Source organism: Pituophis catenifer, unplaced genomic scaffold (genome assembly GCF_029215685.1).
Source record: "Pituophis catenifer annectens isolate HBS135680 unplaced genomic scaffold, rPitCat1.0.hap2 SCAF_6, whole genome shotgun sequence".
Lineage (NCBI taxonomy): Eukaryota > Metazoa > Chordata > Lepidosauria > Squamata > Colubridae > Pituophis > Pituophis catenifer.
In genome coordinates, this window is record NW_027256886.1 from 38834495 (window position 1) to 38853884 (window position 19390).

A 19390-nucleotide genomic window follows, 5' to 3' on the forward strand; every position below is an offset into this window, starting at 1 on the left:
ATCAAGCTTAATAAGTGACCAGTTCTGTCCTATCAAAACCATATTAGAGAAAACATTAGGAAGACAAATTGTGTGGCCTAGGCTGGACTATCCCCCAGCTATAGGGGGAAGTTCTAATTTCTTCCTTCAAGAAAGTCTTCAGGATATATAAAATATATCTTCCATGGCTTGTAAGTTCAGCATTAATTTGACACATGTAGTTTTAATTGAAGGAACCAAATAAAAGGCAAGATACGAAGAGAACAAGCTAAGAGAGCAAAACAGTATGTGCATCTATCCATCAATCTTTCAATACTTTTATCTGCTGTCCTCACACTAGTATGATGATGATATGGAGAGAAGCTGTAATTGCAGTTGTAAGATTTTTGCAATCAACTAACAATAAAATAAATTTAAAATGAAAACCATTAGTTTCCATTTTCTTATGCTGAGGAACAGCATCTCAGATACTCTTTCCCTGGAATGTGAATACTTTATGTTGAAAAAGTTACACTGGTTATACAAATGACATTTTGCTCATAGATTATCTCATGCACTGTTTTAGTGAAATCAATGAAGTTGCTGTGTTTTTAACCTGTCAGCCCTTCAGAGCCATATGGCCAAGTAATGACAAATTCTATTCTGTCTATACATGCTCTCTTAAAATTCAAAATGATTCTTTTTCAGTTTTCTTTCTATTTTTGTAACCAATTATTTTGCCTATGGACGGTGATCATCTTGATCAGTAAAAAGTGTTAAAATGCCAAAAATATGGTACAATAGTTCAATTATTCAATAAAATACATCCCTGCCATTCATGATTGAAATGCTCATTGAGAAACCAATTCATCAGAACATTTCTCCAAAGATTCAAGTTATTGCAGATCATTTAGTTGATGGGGTGGAGAAGCAACTTCTCAAAGACAGAATGAAAAAGTTTTTTTCTGAGTGGAATCAAAATGCCAGTTGATCAGATTAATGAGGCTAAAGGAGATTTATCATTACAAGGTTGCAGAGTTGCAAACTTTACTGGTTCTCACAGTCGCATCTGAACAGTCTTCTTCTGAAGATTCACCACCCGAGTCTCCAAACTGCCCAGGATTCTGCATTACAAAGTAATAGAAGCAATTCAAATTATTTATTCGCATTTCAGATATACAATATTTTTATTTGGCAATAAAGTGGTTCCCTTCCATGCAAGCTAAAAATATACACAAGCCACTGATGAAAATCAAGATTTATTTTCCCCTTCCCCCATTATCTACCTGCTTTCTATTCAACAATGCTATAAAAACGCAATCCTCTGATCATCTGGAAAAACTTTCTGAATGCTGCAAATGACTGCAAGAAATGGGGAAAGTTATTTCTATGAACTTTCTAAAGTTAGTTTATTTTAGGATCTAAGCCAAGACATTATAAATCATTTAGGAAGCATGTAGGTGATCAAGCAAAATTATTTAATTAAACAGAGAAACGGGGGTATTCCAGTTGTTGCTGAATTCTATCTCCCATAAGCCATAGCAGGTATGCTCAAGGGTGACAGGTGATACAAATTTCATTTCAAGAACATATATAGGATCACACTTAGGTCACCCATGCATTAATTGGTTAACAGACCTGGTTACAGAACAACTAAATAATGTGTAATATTCCTAAACAAAAGAGAGATAGTGTTTCTAACCTCATAACCATGATCCTCTGGACACAATTTGCCAAGTGACATCTGTGTTTTCACCCTGCGTACAGCACTCTCTTTATCTGAAAGTCCATCAGACTGAGTAGATATCTCAATGGGAATTTCTGGAGTTTGTGACAGCATGTCATCGAACTTCTCAGCCAAACAATCTTCCCGTCTATTAGCCAGCTCATCCAGACTGTTGGAATGGTCACTGGTATTGCCCTCTTCCCCATCAGAGACAGAGAGGTTCTCAGAACTAAAGGTTGAATAGGACTGGCAACTACTGATGCAACGATGTGGCCTGCAAATCCATTGACATTTTAGTCAGTTTTGATTCAAATCCTGCAGACAACTGATTTTATGAACTGTATATGCAAATTAAATAACAAGTAAAAGGCCAAATTTGACACTCTTAAAATATATATTATATATCATTTCACAACTATTATGCATAAAAATGTAATTAATGTTCCTCTTTGTGAAGAATACACATTTCCAATGTGTATCCATCAAATGCACAAAAACAATGTATCATGTAACATGTTTTATTTTCTTACAAATTAATAGCCTTTGCTTTTTTGGTCCATTTTTCCCAAATAGTGTCCACTACCTAAGAATCAATGTATTCACTATCTTGACAGAGAAAACTGTCTTGGGTGATAGACTCAAATTAATCACATAACTCACTATGTTTTCCATTATCATTATTACATATCATGCATATATGCATTTTGATATAGACAAATCTTATTCATAACCTGCTCTAAACTTTATATCCAGATTGGTACTTAGATGACAATTTTCATCTAGTGTATTTTCCTTTCTGTTGCAGAAACCTGGATACATTTATATTCATAATCTCCTAAATTTATTTTTCTTTCCCAAAATTAATTTCTCTTCTTTCTCCAAATTTTGTCACATCCAGCTCTATACTTCCATCAAGAGAAAAAAAACATTAACAGCAGACAGTGTAATTCTCAGTCTGTTAAAGTTTTGAATGCATACCCTACAGCAGTGGTCCCCAACCTTTTTATCGCCGCGGACCAATCAGCCTTTGATAATTTTACCGTGGCCCGCTAAGCGCGCACAGGGGTGGGGGCTTTGGGCCACACGTGCGTACCTGCGCGGGGCTCTCTTCCCTGGAGCCTTTGCGCACGGCCCAGGAGCTTTTGCGCACGGCCCAGGAGCTTTTGCGCACGGCCCAGGAGCTTTTGCGCACGGCCCAGGAGCCTTTGCGCTGCAGCGTTCATGTCCCCCGGCCGCTGCGCGGCCCGGTGCCAGGTACTCCACAGCCCGGCACCGGTCCGCGGACCGGGGGTTGGGGACCACTGCCCTACAGGACTCTCAACATTACCAGATTATAACAGTTAATGTTAAAGAAAGCAATAACTATCGAATGGATGGCTGGAGAATAACCACCAAATTTATCTTTAATTTCTCTGAGGATATCAATCTCACCAGATCCAGATTGCATAGAATGAGCATGCTCCAGGTGTCTTCCCTGAAATACTGCCATCTAGTGGGATGTAGGAAGTATGCCTTTTAAATGGCTGTTCCTGCTAAGGAATATACTCCCCCCAGCAATCTGGCAGGCCCCCACATTCTTAGCCATATGGAAGGCCATTAAAGCCTGGCTCTTTATCCATTGGAAGAGTAGTGGACCTACAGAAAGTTTTTGGGGTTCCTTGGGAGGTGGTGGTTTTTTTAGTCTTTATGTTTTTTTATAGTTTTATTGCTATGAGCTGTCCAGAGTTGGATGGCCATAAAATCTATTAAAATGATAAAAAAATTATACTAATCAAATTACACTTTCTGGAGTGTGGCCAGATACATGCAACTCAAAGGCCAATGTTGGTCCTTGGCCTGGAAAAACTATACATATGTATGTAAGAGTTATCTATTTTACTATAGTATCCAAAACATTTTGAAACTGAAATATTTTGAGCCTGAATTTCTGCATATTTCTAGTTTGGAACTGGTTGTTCCAAACATCAGGTTCAAAGCAGACCTCTTTCAAGTTCAAACAATGTTTCTAACTTGAAATGACGGAAGTTGCAAAGAGATTATTTTAGGTAATGAACATTTTGAATTTGAGCCATTGTGTACAACTCCATTTTGTACTCTTGTATCTGTCAGGCTCCTCCCAAATAAACTAAAATTGTGATAATGAAATTCACCAAAATGTAGGAGACATCTTGCAAATACTTAACAAGATAGAGTGAAAAAAATAGGAGAACTTCAAGTTACAGAACAAAAGCTATGAAATAGATACAAGAAGAATTTTTATGGTAAGTGCCAGGCTGAAAAAAAACAGCCTGGCAAAGTCCTATATACTAATCCATAAACATTCCTTATTTTTCTTGTCTCTCTTGTTATTTTTATTCTACTCTGAGAATGTCTGTAAACTGATAAGTATATCTGGAATATGAATACTTATAAATTTGGTCCCCAAAAAGGATCAAAGTAGTTCTTTCCAAGCGGTACCATGTTTCCCCAAAAATAAGACCTTGTCTTATATTTTTTTGAACCCTGAATAAGTGCTTGGCCTTATTGCCATGTGCTCAAAAGCCTGATTGGGTTTATTATCAGGGGATGTCTTATTTTGGGGGGGAAAGGATATCTTTTCTTAGAGTTGCTTATACACGTACATATTGGTAGATATGGTAGAAAGATCTTTCCCAATGATTTCATCTGAAGATTTTATTCATAGTGAATGAGTTTGCACATATATTAACTGTAATTTTTATTTTCATGTCTGTCCATTTGCCACTAATCATATTCCAGTGCTTATCAGAGAAATCAGTGCTGTCCTGTGATATGCAACAGTGATGTGCAACAGTTTGTTGCTAAAAGAAGCAAGTGGTGTTGTATCTGCCTCTTACTTGCCACACATCTTAGGTCCAATACAATATAAACATTTGACCATATTGTTTTATCCTATATACCATATTTTTTGGAGTATAAGATGCACCGGAGTATAAGACATACCTACCTTTTTTGGTTGTTGTTTTTTTAAAAAAAGTTTTTTTTTTAATTTTTTAGACAAACACACATACAAACATACAATGTATTTTCTTTGAACAGAGTATTTGGCTGGTTCACAAATTTAAACAGTGTTTAGTCATTTCAAATAAATTTACAATTTCTATATTTCCTTTTTGCCATATTTATTCCTCATCTATTTTTTTAAAAAAACCATTATTACCCTTCATTCTCATCTCTAATCTTAATCAAATTCAATTTTTCCCTTCTATTCTATATTATACTCCTTCCCGTTGTCATCTATTTTTATATCCATCCTCACATTGGTTAATTATTTAATATTACAATTGTTTAATACAAATTCAACATTTTTATATAAATCAGTTATATAACTATCTTTTTTGTCTATTAATCAATATGAACATGAATATTCCAATTATTTCCATGCAATCCAATTTCTTACAAATCAATTAATTATATTTACCAATAATAATAAACCAAATAATTTCCCCTATATATTCCTCCAAACCACAATTTAACCATTTCTTCTTTCAACACAATATACAATTAATAGTATCTCAATTATTACAATTCCCTAGTTAAATAGAGCTTTTTTTCTTTTGTGTTTTAAAATCTTTAAAATTTTGCCCTAAATTTCCCATTGTTTATACACCTACCTTTTTTGGTGAGGAAAAAGAAAAAGAACTCTCTTTCTGCCTCATTTTGCCCCATTGCAACAAAGAGCCTGCTTTACTTTCAGTTTCATTTTTCAGCATAGCTAGGGGGAAAAAAATCTGCTCCAGCACTCTGCAGCAAGCAGCAGAGCCCTGCGCAAAACAACTGAGAGCAAAACAGCTGAGAGTTGGGAGGCTGATCTAATCAACTTGTGCTAATGACCTATGCTGAAGCTGAAAGAGCTATTTTTTCTTGCTGTTTGCTTGCAAGGAGGTAACTGCTGCGAGGCACAGGCCAAAGGGTGCGGGCCAGTGGGTGGGCAGGGCTACATTAGGTATATAAGATGCACCTAAATTTTCACCCCTTTTGGGGGGTAAAAAGGTGCGTCTTATACTCCGAAAAATACTTTGTTTCTAGAATAGAGATGGAGAAGTAACTCTTTAGATGAAAAACTTAGCTAACAATGTCAGACTCAAAAGTGTTCTTTATGTGGAAATGAAATTACGGTAAATCATATGAAGATTCCTTAAATGAACTGCTATTAAATAATTAGTAAAATAGTCAGACTGGGTTTTCTACCTCTGTCTCCGTGGAAATTCCACTTCACTATCTACTTCTCCTTCTTCTTCTTCTGAAGAATCATCACCACTCTGGTAGGGCAACAAAAGGAATTGTTATTTGCCAAATAATTACAAATATGGGGATTTCAATTAAAAAGTAACCTCATAAACGTACAATTTTCAGGAAGAAAAATCTTTAAATTTCATTCTATTCAGCACAAACTATAAAACCTTGAAACAGTATAATTAAGCAAACAGCATGAACGAGAAAACAGAACACAGGTAAACAAGGTTATTCTTTCAAGAAAATTCTGAAGGCCTCACCTTCGGAATGGATCGAGTTTTACCCAGCAGTCCTGGAGTGCTTGCAAGATGAGAGGAGCCAAGAGGAGACACTGACCTGTGGCTGCTGAATTCACCTTCTTTATTCTTTGCAGGAAACTCCGAATTTCCATACATTGAATCATACAATGGTCCTTCAGGCTGTTCTAGCCCTGGATCAAGTGACTGTTGCTGATTTGCATCATTTGCTCCCAGTCTGCACTGCGGACAGAGATTGTATGTATCTGTTTGACAGCATTCCCAATAATCAGCTTTATTCTCTCCATCTTTCTTTACCTCCAGATTTCTCCTTGAATCGGCTTCCATAGCAGCAGAGATAAGATCAGGGCTAGAGCCAGACATCCTCCGTTGGGCATGATTACTAAGAGGGCTGCGTAGGGCAGCAGCAGGACCAAAGTATCGTAAATTGTTAGCACAACTGGCTATATCTTGTCCATGTATATTAAGTCGAAGGTGATGATGGGGATGGTGGTGATGATGGTGAGTTGGCTGGCCCAAGTCATCCTGTGCTGGCTGATTTTTCAAGACTCCGGTAAACTCATTGTAACTGCCTTTGCTATTTCCTCGCCGGTGACGTGGTTTGCTGCGGTAACGTCCTTTGCTACTAACTGTTGTCATTTTGGGGCTCCCTGAGAGAGGAGAGCCACTCGGGGCCACTTCAGTGTTGGATATGCCATCAGATTTCAGCAAGTCAGGTCTGGAAAAGATTGCAAAATCATTTAAATTATAGGTGGTCTTGCTTTTCAACCATTCATTCAAAGTCATTCGGAGTTATAATGGCGCTAAACAAGGAGAATTATTATAAATGAGAGCAAATATACATTTCCCAGGATAATGTTGCAGGATCCAATCTGGGCTGGTCACTGGGTCACCACTAAGCATTGTCATGCTTAACAATTTACAGTGATTTGCTTAATAAATGCAGCCAGAATTGATGTCATAAGTCGGATAGAGTCATGTGATTTTTTTCACTTTATAATTGCATCACTTGGTAACAGAGTTACGTAAATTACACTGGTAACTCTGTTACCAACTGATACAATTATAAAGTGAAAAAAAATGCTTATTGCAGCTGTTAATTGAGGACTACCAGCAATATATTCAGTTTTCTTCCTAATGATCTATGCGGGGAAATGTTGAAATTTGCATCATGAATGCAAAAACCACTAGTTACAACTTGCATCAGATATCAGATAGGATGGAGTATGCATCATGACATTGCCCCATGGGTGTCATCATTTTAATGCAACTTTAACTGGCTAAGGAGGCCTGTGGCTTTATTATTATTGCCAGTGAGTCTACTTACCGGTATATGTTTAGAATAAAGAAAACCAAGTTGCACATATTTAATTAAAAATAAAATTATGGATATTATGTAGGAAAGTGCACAATATGAATAGTAGAAATGGAAGTGTAGAACTATTTGGGATGCAACCAAAGATAGATTTTTGTTTTTGGAATTATGTTCATCCAACACTGAGTTGGTTGGCTCCAACCATACAGCCTTTAGAAAAGCAATTAAGGCCTGGCTCTTTCCCCAAGCAGTTGGTTTAGGATAAGTAGAAATCCGAACTGATGAGATACAGTGTATTTTAGCCTTGATTGCCATTTAATTATTTTAATTTGCTTTAGTGGTGCATGTTATTTTTCTTTTCTTTTTTCTTTTGCATTTTTATTTATTTATATACCATCAGAGTCATGTGGCTTGTGCTGAGCATCCATATAAGAGTTTTAATTAAATAAATAAAGTTTATTTTCTCAATTTATAACATATCTTATTATCCAAGATTCAAAACACCCTAATCTGAGGGTGCACACCAGAACAACTAGACACCAGAACAGTTTTTTCCCGAATGCCATCACTCTGCTAAACAAATAATTCCCTCAATGCTGTCAAACTATTTACTAAGTCTGCACAACTATTAATCTTCTCATCTTCTCATCGTTCCCATCACCCATCTCCTCCCACTTATGACTGTATGACTGAAGCCTTGTTGCTGGTATCCTTACGATTTATATTGATAATGTTTCCTGATTGCTTATTTGTAACCTATGAGTATCATTAAGTGTTGTACCTTATAGTTCTTGATGAACATATCTTTTCTTTTATATACACTGAGAGTATATGCACCAAGACAAATTCCTTGTGTGTCCAATCACACTTGGCCAATAAAAATTCTATTCTATTCTAATCATTTTATCTGGTTATTTGAACATATCCATTTGTGACTATTAAGTTCTTTTCAAAGCAATTAGACAGCAAACTACATTTATATTCATATATTACTATCTAATTTATTGCACATACATCAGCATTTCAGTGATCAGAAATTGGTATTCAAAAGAATTCAGGAAATCATTATGAAAAGTGTCCCTCCCCCTTGAATATACTATAGTTATTTGCCTCACCGTTTAGTCTGCCCCCCAGATTTGTGGGAGAGTCCCCTTCTCTTCATTAATTTTTCCATTGCATTAGCATGGATTATTGGTCTGACAGGGTGACGCTTATAAGTTCCAGGATACTTTTTTTCCACAGCTTGTTCCCGTCTATATGTAACATTTAAAAAAAAAAGTCTTAATCATCTCTTAATCAAAGGTTTCAAATCAAAGGCATCAAGCAAAATTGTCAGAAATTCCACATATCCAATAACCCAGCAGAACTATCATTTTCTTCAAATAAATACACCTTTATTCACAACTTTGATCAGGACCATAAAGTGCTTAGTTTGGTTAAAAAACAGAATTCTTATAAAAACAAAACATGGATGGCTATACGTACTTGAGGAGCTCTTTTTCGCGAACTTCCAACTGTAACATGATGGCACTGAGTTCCATGTACAGATTATTGGCTCTTTCAAGTTTTCTTTCATAATGTTCACGAATGTCCAAGGCATGCCTAAGAAGAAAAAAAAAAAAAGAGCTGACAGCCTCAGCTGCACAATCCTATAATCAACAACATATACTTAGGCAGCATCATTCTCAAACATGTTAAGTGTAACTTTTAAAACATACAAAAGTTATGAAAACATTTGAATGCTGTCAGAACAAAAACATGGTTTATTTAGAAATAGATAATAGCACTTGGTCTCTTTGTCAAAACACAAGAATTCAGGTCCTCCTAGTAAAAACAATTAGCCTATGATTCAAAACCGATAAAAACTCAGTATTGACAAGGACAGAGTAAACTAACCTTTCCTAATCTGTCAGTCATTGGGATTACAGCACCCAGAAATTAGGAAAGTATAATCTCAACAGATCTGGTAGAGACTGAATTGAAAAGGGTAGATTAGACACTTTAGGGAGGGTGTAGTTATCAACAGACAGTTGCCATGATAATTAAATGCATCTCCCAGGTTCTGAAGTTATGTATTTGAATGGCTGGCACATCTGGGAAAGGTATACTAAAGTAAATGGCTTCTTAATCTAATCACTTTAACCTCTTAAATAAATACAGACCTGAGTTCTTCTCTTCTACGACGAATAAGTTCTTCATCTAACCGATGTATACAAGTTCCTTCACTTTTAATCTTTTCAAAGTGCTTCTTTACTTCTTCTCTCCATTCAGCCTATTCAAGCAATTTTACATTTAGATGGTTATACTTCATAACTCAGAGCTTTGGTAATTACACGAAGAAAAATTATATTGCATTAACATATGAGAAAGAAAGCTGAGGTACACTCAACTTGTTTCTCAGCCTTGAGCTACTTATACAAAATAATACAGGTGGGGGGGGGAATCAAATAAATAAAATATGAACAAGGCACAAAAAGTATGCATATTACAAAGAAAACAGGCAAGGGGTTTTTAATACCTCTCTGAAAACATTACAAGAAGGGATCTCCCAATGAAGCTAAGTGAAAGAAAAAAAGCACTACTTTGTCCACAATTAACTTGTGGAATTTACAGATTAATATTATTAGCATTAGACATATGAGGGATACTAACATGGACCTAGAAAATAGATCTGTTATGCACTGTTAGTTTTGAATAATCAATTATACATTTAAGATAGAAGCAGCAAATCTCCAAATACCACCAGTTGCAAGACATCAGTAATAGGAGAGAGGTATATATATATATTTGTCTCCTGCTTATGAGCACCTCAGAGGCACCAAGTTGGCTACAATGAGAGACAAAACACTGAATTAAAATGGGCTTTGGCCTGATCCAGCAGTCTTTTCTAAAGTTCTTATGACAAGCTGTCAAACTGAATTTGTTGCTTTCAATAGTTATTGAATTACCTGAGACTTAAAATAAGTCTCCTGAGGGGTAGCCAAAACATCAGCAGATGCTATGTCAAGGTGCATAAGTGTCTGTCGAAAAGAAGGCCGATTCCGTGGCTTGCTTTGCCTGCCAAATGAAAGAAAACAAAAGGGATACCATCCAGTAAACTAACCTTAGCCTAAATTGGTTTTTTTTTCTTTGAAGGTTAACTTACAAAAGAATATTAATTTCTATATTATTAGAATAACCCCAAAAGGATTAATTTTAACTAAATAATATACTGTACTAAAATAACTAAATAATAAATTTGCTGCTTTTCTCACTGTATATAGTCTTTTTTATGATTCTTTCTTCCTTTTAACACTCTATAGTCTGTATCTCCTTTATTCTTTTACCATTTTTATGTTTTCTATGCCACAATAATACCTCAATATTCATAGTATTCCTACTTCATTACTAATTTTTACTTCAAGCTACATAAATGCACACTTTACACCTGGACATCACTGAATGGACAGCAACAGAATACAACATGTTGTATATTGGAAAAGTCAGTTGAAGTAATATTTCCAACAGTAATGTGTGGTTTTGGAAACAAGACACACAGGAGAGAGGAAGAAAATAGATTTTATTGAAAAATGGTTTTAGAGGTGGGAAATTATCACAGACTGCAAAAATAAATCAGTCTTGGATAAAATGAAAACTGACCACAATAGTTCCTTCAAACAATGATCTTCAAGCAGAAACTCACATTAGGCATGCAAATGAACAAATGATGGACTAGGGAAAAAAACTGTACTTCGCAAAATTGAAGAAAATAGAAGGGATAGACAATGGATAAGATGAATAGAAAAGATCAAGGAGATTTTTAAAAGAGCTATGAATTGTGATTAGAGATAGCTTAAGATAGCAACCAATTGTACATACAGGTATTGGGTCTGATTCAATGACACTTATCTAATTGTTGACTACAGATCCAAAAGAAATCACAGAAATTAATCAAAGAAATCCATAAATTGAAATAAATTATATTTACTATCTCATTACACATGGCAATTTATAATGCATTCATATAATACTCATTCTTTAAACTTCTTTTTTATCAAACCAACAAATGATTTAAGATCTTATTGTTGTAATTTATGAAAATAAATAAGATCATATGGTTAATAATCCATTTTACTTCCAATTTTCAATTTCTATCCATATTAAGGTACAACACAAGGAAGTCCAATAACAATTATATACGATTTTACCATGTTTGCTTCATAAGAATCTTGAATCCATCTGGACAAGTGGAGGGTACAGGAAGATGCAAACTATTACTACCTACACCCCAGATGATGGCTGAAGAGTCTACATCTTTGTATGGAATTTCTCCAGTGAGAAGTTCCCACAAAACCACTCCAAATGACCTAATAAAAATAGGGGGAAACAATATTAAAATCAGGAAAATTACTGAAATTTAATTTATGGTCAATAACCAACAAAGTAGACCCAAATATTCTTTTTCAGAATTTCAAAATTAGACTTTCTTTGTTTTGCCTTTTGCCTTTTTCAAAAGTACCTTGGGACAACCATGACCTGGATGACTGAGAAGCTCCATAAACCAGCAAAGTAGTTACAACACTGGAACAACATATAACAGCAGACTCAAATTTAAATTAATTTGAATTAATTTGAATTATATTAAAATTTACAGGTATAAAAATAAATTGTTAAGACAAATGTTAGATCTCTTACAGCAGAATTAGTTTGCAGAAAGCACAGTGCAGAAAAATATTTATCAAAAAGAAAATTTAATAAAAAATAAAATCTGCAGCGACCACAAAACATGGAAACAGAAAGTAATGCATTTTTAATAGAAACACTGAAATAGGTGAGCAGTTAGAATAGTATTACTTGCCATATATCTACTTTTTCAGAAACAGGTTCATTACGAATCACTTCTGGGGCCATCCAAGCAACTGTTCCTGCAAAGGACATTTTTGTACTCTTATCGCTGAGTTCTTTAGAAGTACCAAAATCAGAAATTTTCATCGTATCATTGTGGGTAACTAAGACACTGAAAAGAATAAAATACACAGGAAATCACATGAGAGACTCATAGTAATTCCACCCTTATTTCAATTTCAATTTCTTTTATCTCCTCATATTTATGTTCAACATTTATGTGAAGCCGCTGGGTGAGATCATCCGTGGTTTTGGGGTGGAGTTCCATCAGTACGCTGATGATACTCAGCTGTACATCTCCACCCCAGACCATCCCAATGATGCCTTGGAAGTGATGTCCCAGTGCCTGGAGGCCGTGCGGGTCTGGATGGGGAGAAACAGACTTCGACTCAACCCTTCCAAGACCGAGTGGCTGTGGCTGCCAGCGTCCCGGTATAGCCAGCTGACGCCATCGCTGGTTATTGGGGGCGAATCATTAGCCCCCACGGAGAGGGCCCGCAACTTGGGTGTCCTCCTGGATGCGCGGCTGTCTTTAGAAGGGCATATGACAGCCGTGGCCAGGGGGGCTTTTTGTCAGGTTCGCCTGATACGCCAGTTGCGCCCCTTTCTGGACCGGGACTCCCTACGCACGGTCACTCAAGCACTTGTCACTTCTCGTCTGGACTATTGTAACGCTCTCTACATGGGGCTCCCCTTGGGGTGCACCCGGAGGCTCCAACTGGTGCAGAATGCGGCTGCGCGGGGGATTATGGGAGCGACGGGGCGCTCCCATGTGACTCCTCTCCTGCGCGAGCTGCATTGGCTTCCGGTGGACTTCCGGGTGCGCTTCAAGGTGTTGGTGATCACCTTTAAAGCGCTCCATGGCTTAGGGCCAGGGTACTTACGGGATCGCCTTCTGCCACCAATAGCCTCCCACCGGCCAGTTCGCTCCCACAGAGAGGGCCTCCTCAGGGTGCCGTCGGCCAGACAATGCCGGCTGACGACCCCCAGGAGGAGAGCCTTCTCTGTGGTGGCACCTACCCTATGGAACAATCTACCCCCAGAGATACGAGTGATCTCCGACCTCCGGATTTTTCGTCGGGCCCTAAAAACTTATTTTTTTCAGCTAGCCGGTCTGTCCTGATTTTAGGGTTAGTTTTAAAAATTTTAATATTTATTTTAATTGACAAGTTTTAAATTATGGGCCAAATTTATAAATTATTTTAACTTTATTTTTAACTGTGATGTTTGTATAGATGTTTTTTATCTGGCTGTTCACCGCCCTGAGTCCGAAAGGAGAAGGGCGGTATAGAAATTTGAATAAATGAAATGAAATATTATATAAACTCTGTCTACTCACTTGGGTGACTTGAGATCTCTGTGGATAATTTTATGGAGATGTAAATAATTCATTCCGCTAGCAATTCCAGTAGACCAGTCTACAAGCAAACGAGGTGTTACCTTTCTACCTGCTCGCAACACTTCATACAATTGTCCATGTGCACAGTATTCCATTATTATACAGTAGCAGGGTGCCTGTGTGCAAACACCCCTAGGATAAAAAAGAACAATAGATGTTTTAAAAAATCAAAATCAAAGCAATGGGGAATTAAGAAAGAAACTAGTAAAGAGAAGTTTCTGATTCACATTTTTACAGAATAATCAAGAGTACTTCCTAAGAAACCACTATTGCTTAGTTATTTGCCATTTGATCAAATAAGACCTAGTATAGGCAGAAAATTAAACAGTAAACAATACATGATTTCCCTAGAGAAGATTACATACATCCTTGAAGTGCATCAAATTGTACTGACAGCAATGACATTTTGATGAAGTGAAGATAGAAAGAAAAAATATAAATTCATTATAATGAAAGATCCAAAGATTTCCCCAAAACACATTTACCCTGTTTCCCCCAAAATAAGACATCCCCTGATAATAAGCCCAATAGGGCTTTTGACCGCATATGCTAAAATAAACCACCCCCCAGAAAATAAGCCCTCTCTGAAAATATTTAAACGCAGAGCTGGAAATCAGGTAAGACGGCAAGAGGAGCCCCATCTTGCTCCATGCACCCCCAAAATAATAAGACCTCCCCGAAAATAAGGCCAAGCACTTATTTTGGGGTTCGAAAAAATATAAGACAGGGTCTTATTTTCGGGGAAACACGGTATTATTGTTCCTGGCTAGAAGTGTGCAAAATATTTCAAAAGTTGAAATGGATTATATCAAGATCAGAACAACTAAGAATTGTTTGAGCAACATCAGAACATTTCTGATAAAGTTTGAATGTCAAGGTTTTAAGGTTGGGACATTTTCATTTCAAAAAGCTTTCTGCATTTCTATTCATGATTAACAGTCTTTTAGTGACTATTATTTATACAGTGGGGAAGCAACTATAATATTTCTCTAAAAGATTTTATTATTCTTGTTCTTTTCACCAATAATAATTACTATCAAGAGCCTTGATAGTACAGGGGTTTAGTGCACCCTGTTATTAACACAACTGCCTGCAATTTCTGCTGGTTCGAATCTCTCCAAGGCTCAAGGTTGACTCAGCCTTCCATCCTTTCTAAGGTAGGTGAAATGAGGACCCAGTTTGTGGGGGCAATAAGCTGACTTTGTATAAAATATACAAAAGAATGAAGGCTATTGCTTAACGCATTGTAAGCCGCCCTGAGTCTCCGGAGAAGGGTGGCATATAAATCAAATTTAAAAAAAAAAATATTTTTAATTGAAAGAACTCATGCATATGCTATTACAAACTACTTTCTTACTACATCAAAAAATCCACTTACAACAAAAGTAGTAATTCTATTGTATTACCAGATAACACTTTTTTCCATTAAGAACTAAAATTCAAAGGATAAAGGAAACTTCAGTATTGTACTCTGAATGGCTTTAATCCAGCTATGAAGACTTACAGCATCAGTTTGAAAAGGTAACCCTAGAGTCAGAATAATCCATGTACAACCTACTTAAAAGCAATGATGTTTGGATGTTTCAGTTTCCTCAGGTGTTTGATATCAGTTTCACTCTGCTCTCTCACTTTCTTGATGGCCACTTCCTCTGTTCGAAATTTGCCTAAGAAAACAGCTCCTTGTGCTCCACTGCCCAACCACTGCAGCTCAGATATCTCTTCAAAAGGAACCTCCCATGTATCTGATAATAAACAAGCAGTTATTATAATTGAAACTAACTGCCTAATGACAAACAACAAAATAATAGCTCATCTAGCATCTTGGCAGTTTGCAGGCTTTTTAAGAACATGCAAAATATATACATCTTCAAAAGATTTTACTTCCTACGTAACAATAAATGTATAGTTGAATTCTAAAATGTGAATATTTGTTTGTTTTAACTCCATAGAATAGATCTGGAGAGTTTTTATGCCCCTCTTAATTGTGTAATTGAATTGGTCTTTAAGCCCTGCAAATAAATGAATGAATGAATGAATGAATGAATGAATGAATGAATGAATGAATGAATAAATCCATCAGCAGCAAGGTTCATTAGATAAAAATCAAGAGTCTCTTCTTTCCCCAAACCACAAAGCTTGAATTAAAAGACTATCCTAACTAGTAAAAGAGAAGTCAATTGTGACTAAAATCCAGTTAAATCTTCAATATGTATTTTTTATTTTTATGGGGGGGGGGGGTTTAGTTAGAACAATGGGGTACAATTTATAGTTTAGTTTTTGTGACATGGACTTTTATTTGGAGAAGGGCATAGAAGACCCAGTTGTTTAATGAGGATGGGCAGTGAATTACAGTGAAAACTTGATTTCTAATTTACCTTTGATTCTGAGGGAGAGGGGATTATAAAGGCCTCAAGCAGCTGGCTCCAGGAAATAGTTTCCTTTCATTTCAAAGCTATGATTACTATTCCAACTGTGCATTAAGCTTTTTAAAATAAATACAGAAAGAGTAAAGATACTTTATGTTCCATTAATCTATTTATTTTATCTTAACTAAATTAAAAGATGCTTTGATTTAAGAGAAGCTTATATGATATGATGTATTATTACATTATTACTTATCTCAGCAATAACAAAAATGTAAAAGCTAGGGGAGTCTATTATTTGAATGGAGTGATTCTTAACAATTATTAGCACTCTGAGACCAAAGAAGACAAACCAATACTGAATAACTAGATTAAAACAAAATGTATCAGAGGTGAAAATATCTGCCATTCTTGGAAACGTTCTAAACATAAAATGTATATGATAAAATTACATATAAACATAAAATGACACATACTTCTTTTCATAATTCTGAGTTTTAAGGTGTCTGCAAATTAGTAAAACTCTAGAGAACACAATCCTTTTGCCACGAAGCTTTTGGAAGGAGCAGGGGTGGAGGAATAATAAAAGATAGTTTTATTTGCAGAGTTTACCTTGTTGTTGTAGTTTGTAGTCAGTAGAATAGGCTTTCCCTATAATATTCCATACTGGCTTTAAACAGCCAAAAAGTCCTTCAAGAAAGCCACCATTTCCGCTTCCTGTTCTGTTAAATTGTATTTTGATGTCTTCAGTTCCATGGTTGTTCTGTCCACTTATATTGTTATCATTGCTCTGATGAACAGTAGTTTCTAAATCATCTTGTTCAGTTAACTGGAGCACACTATTTTCAAATTGGTCCCTGGAATCTTCACTCACACTGGTTAATACTGTTGTGGGCACTGGGCTATTTATATTGTCTGATGCATTGTTGTGAGGTAACCCCCTTTCTCTTCCCTCTTCTATGACTTCAGATGAAGGATGGTCACCAGAGGGTATACATTCCCCATGCATCCCACTGAAACTTTTATCTTCATTGAGACCCTTATTAATAATCGTTGTAGAGGAAGACCAACTCAGGAGCTCCTGAGAACTGGTCATTGTATTGTGGGTATGCATGTGTATGGAGCAAATAGTCATATATACTGTTTTAGAATAAATGAATGTTCATCCTTAGTGCAGAAAGTGGCCACAGCACCTGTAACAAAACCAAGGAACAGATTACAAGAATCATACAATCAGGGAGCACAACTGGTGAAGACATTGCAAGCTGAACTTCCTCCAAGGAGCAAGGATGGGACTGTAGCCTCTTATGAATCTGGCTATCATCCTTCAATGTGGGCATCCTATAAAATGGGAACTCAGAAGCAAGGCAGCACAGTGTAAGTAACCAGTGTAAGAAATAACTTTGTGATACAGTGAAGTACTAAAGACTATAATTAGAACATGCATCTTTTGGATTGCCTACAGATTTAAGAATTAAAATTAAGGGTTTTTTAATAAGCAATTATTTTATTTATTTACTAACTTGCTTGGCTTTCTATTACACTTCAACCCATTCAATTATCAGTAGGTTAGAAAATGAACTAAAACTATGCTAACTTAGTTTTTTTATGATCACTGCCAATATTTTAAAAGAGGCATCTGGCTAGTGTACCATTTAAGTATGATGGGGCATGTTTCATATAATCTTCCCAGGAAGATAAGGGTCTGCCCTTACATAATTTAGAATAATGTTAAAGACTTTATCTGATTTCATGATGAAGTCATTTTGCCATTTTATATTCTTATGTTTATTCTTTGTTTATTCTTGTTTTTGTGATTTCTAAGATGATTCCTGATTTATGATTTTGACTTCTAAATGTATCATGGATTTTAATTAATTGTCAATATTATAGAAACCATTGAGAGTCCTTGGATTGTGGTAGGTAATAAATAGTTTAATAAATACTGTAAATAATAATGATTGATTACCTTAGTTTGATTCAACTTAAAGGATTTAAGCTTCGAAACTAATTCAAATTTCAAAAGTATCCTCTTTATAATTAGCTGCACTATTATTATAGCTGAAGAAGCTAGTTTTAACCTAAAATTAACATTTAACGTTAAAATGTTTTTCATCAAAACCATAAATTTAAATTAATTTTATGACAACTAACATTTGGGATAGCATTTCACATTAGTTCCTCACAGCAGAGTATGCTGAGTAGGTGCATATTAACCAACTGGAGTGGAAGAAAGAAACGGTAATAATAGCAGGTGCTCAGAAGAACATGCCTCAGCTTGAAGAAAAGCTAATTTCTCCAAAAACTGCAAACAATCAGTTTTTATATTGTTGCCTTCTGTTCTAGATACAGTATTGAAAAGAAAGTCTTACTAACATTTCCAATTAGAGCAATAAATGCAGGAAAATACTTAAGGACAAAGAGCAGCTAGAATTATTCCCTTTAAAGCAGTCATCTGACATTGCTTCTTCCATTTCTATATAGTATTTATACATTTCTATACAGTATCTATACAGTACTTTGGAGCATATTCTTCAAAGGCTGCCAATGGACGGCCCCTTCTTTTCAGGGATTGTTCACAATGGGTTTTTACTGACCTCAGTAGTTCCTACTGCAAGCAATTCCCAGAAGGGGCACCACATACTGACCATCAATAAATAAAAACAGATTGGAATTATATATGAAGTACAGTGCTAGAGCCTATGAAAACAGCAGGAATCTACAACATATTGAGATTTAGAAATCATTTTTTTAAGCTAATGGTATAATGCAAAATATCTGCTGTTAAAAAGAGCTGCTTGCATATGAATGAACAAATCTAGCCATTAACCAAAATAGTTAAAAATCAGTTTGTTTATAGAAATGAAATCTTAAGAAATAAATGTGTAATTGAGAGATAAAACGGGTAGCATGCTTTTTCCCTCCATCCAAAACATACTGTTAAAACTGTAAATAATGTTAGATTTTAAACTGTATTAAAAGGATTCTGAAGCCATTTCACCAGACAATCAGATTACATTTTCACAAAGGAAAGGGGGGGGGGGGGGAGGTCGCCTGCTGTTATGAAATCAATTGCAGTTATTTCTCTTGATATTCTTGTGATACTCTGCATGTCAGCTAATTATTAAAATTCATTCTGTTCTGTTTTAGAAATGGATAAAGATCTCTGCATAATGTGCCAAATTGCAAATTCAATATGTCTATAATAGCTCCACAGAGAAGTAAAATACAGGC

The 19390-nt window shown here is 35.9% G+C and overlaps 1 protein-coding gene across 1 annotated transcript in view; it reads right to left on the reverse strand.

Moving 5' to 3' along the window:
- Positions 1 to 865: 865 nt before the first annotated feature.
- MAP3K13 (mitogen-activated protein kinase kinase kinase 13) overlaps positions 866 to 19390 on the reverse strand; it is a 29790-nt gene continuing 11265 nt past the window's right edge. The window contains exons 3-15 of the mRNA XM_070946435.1: positions 16769 to 17349; positions 15352 to 15535; positions 13734 to 13925; positions 12348 to 12506; positions 11698 to 11856; positions 10459 to 10567; positions 9673 to 9782; positions 8996 to 9112; positions 8626 to 8763; positions 6199 to 6913; positions 5894 to 5964; positions 1661 to 1958; positions 866 to 1082 (exon numbers count right to left, since the gene is read on the reverse strand). Of these exons, the coding sequence (XP_070802536.1) occupies positions 981 to 1082; positions 1661 to 1958; positions 5894 to 5964; positions 6199 to 6913; positions 8626 to 8763; positions 8996 to 9112; positions 9673 to 9782; positions 10459 to 10567; positions 11698 to 11856; positions 12348 to 12506; positions 13734 to 13925; positions 15352 to 15535; positions 16769 to 17291 (2877 nt within the window). The 5' untranslated portion in view covers positions 17292 to 17349 and the 3' untranslated portion in view covers positions 866 to 980. The remainder of the gene's footprint in view (positions 1083 to 1660; positions 1959 to 5893; positions 5965 to 6198; positions 6914 to 8625; positions 8764 to 8995; positions 9113 to 9672; positions 9783 to 10458; positions 10568 to 11697; positions 11857 to 12347; positions 12507 to 13733; positions 13926 to 15351; positions 15536 to 16768; positions 17350 to 19390) is intronic.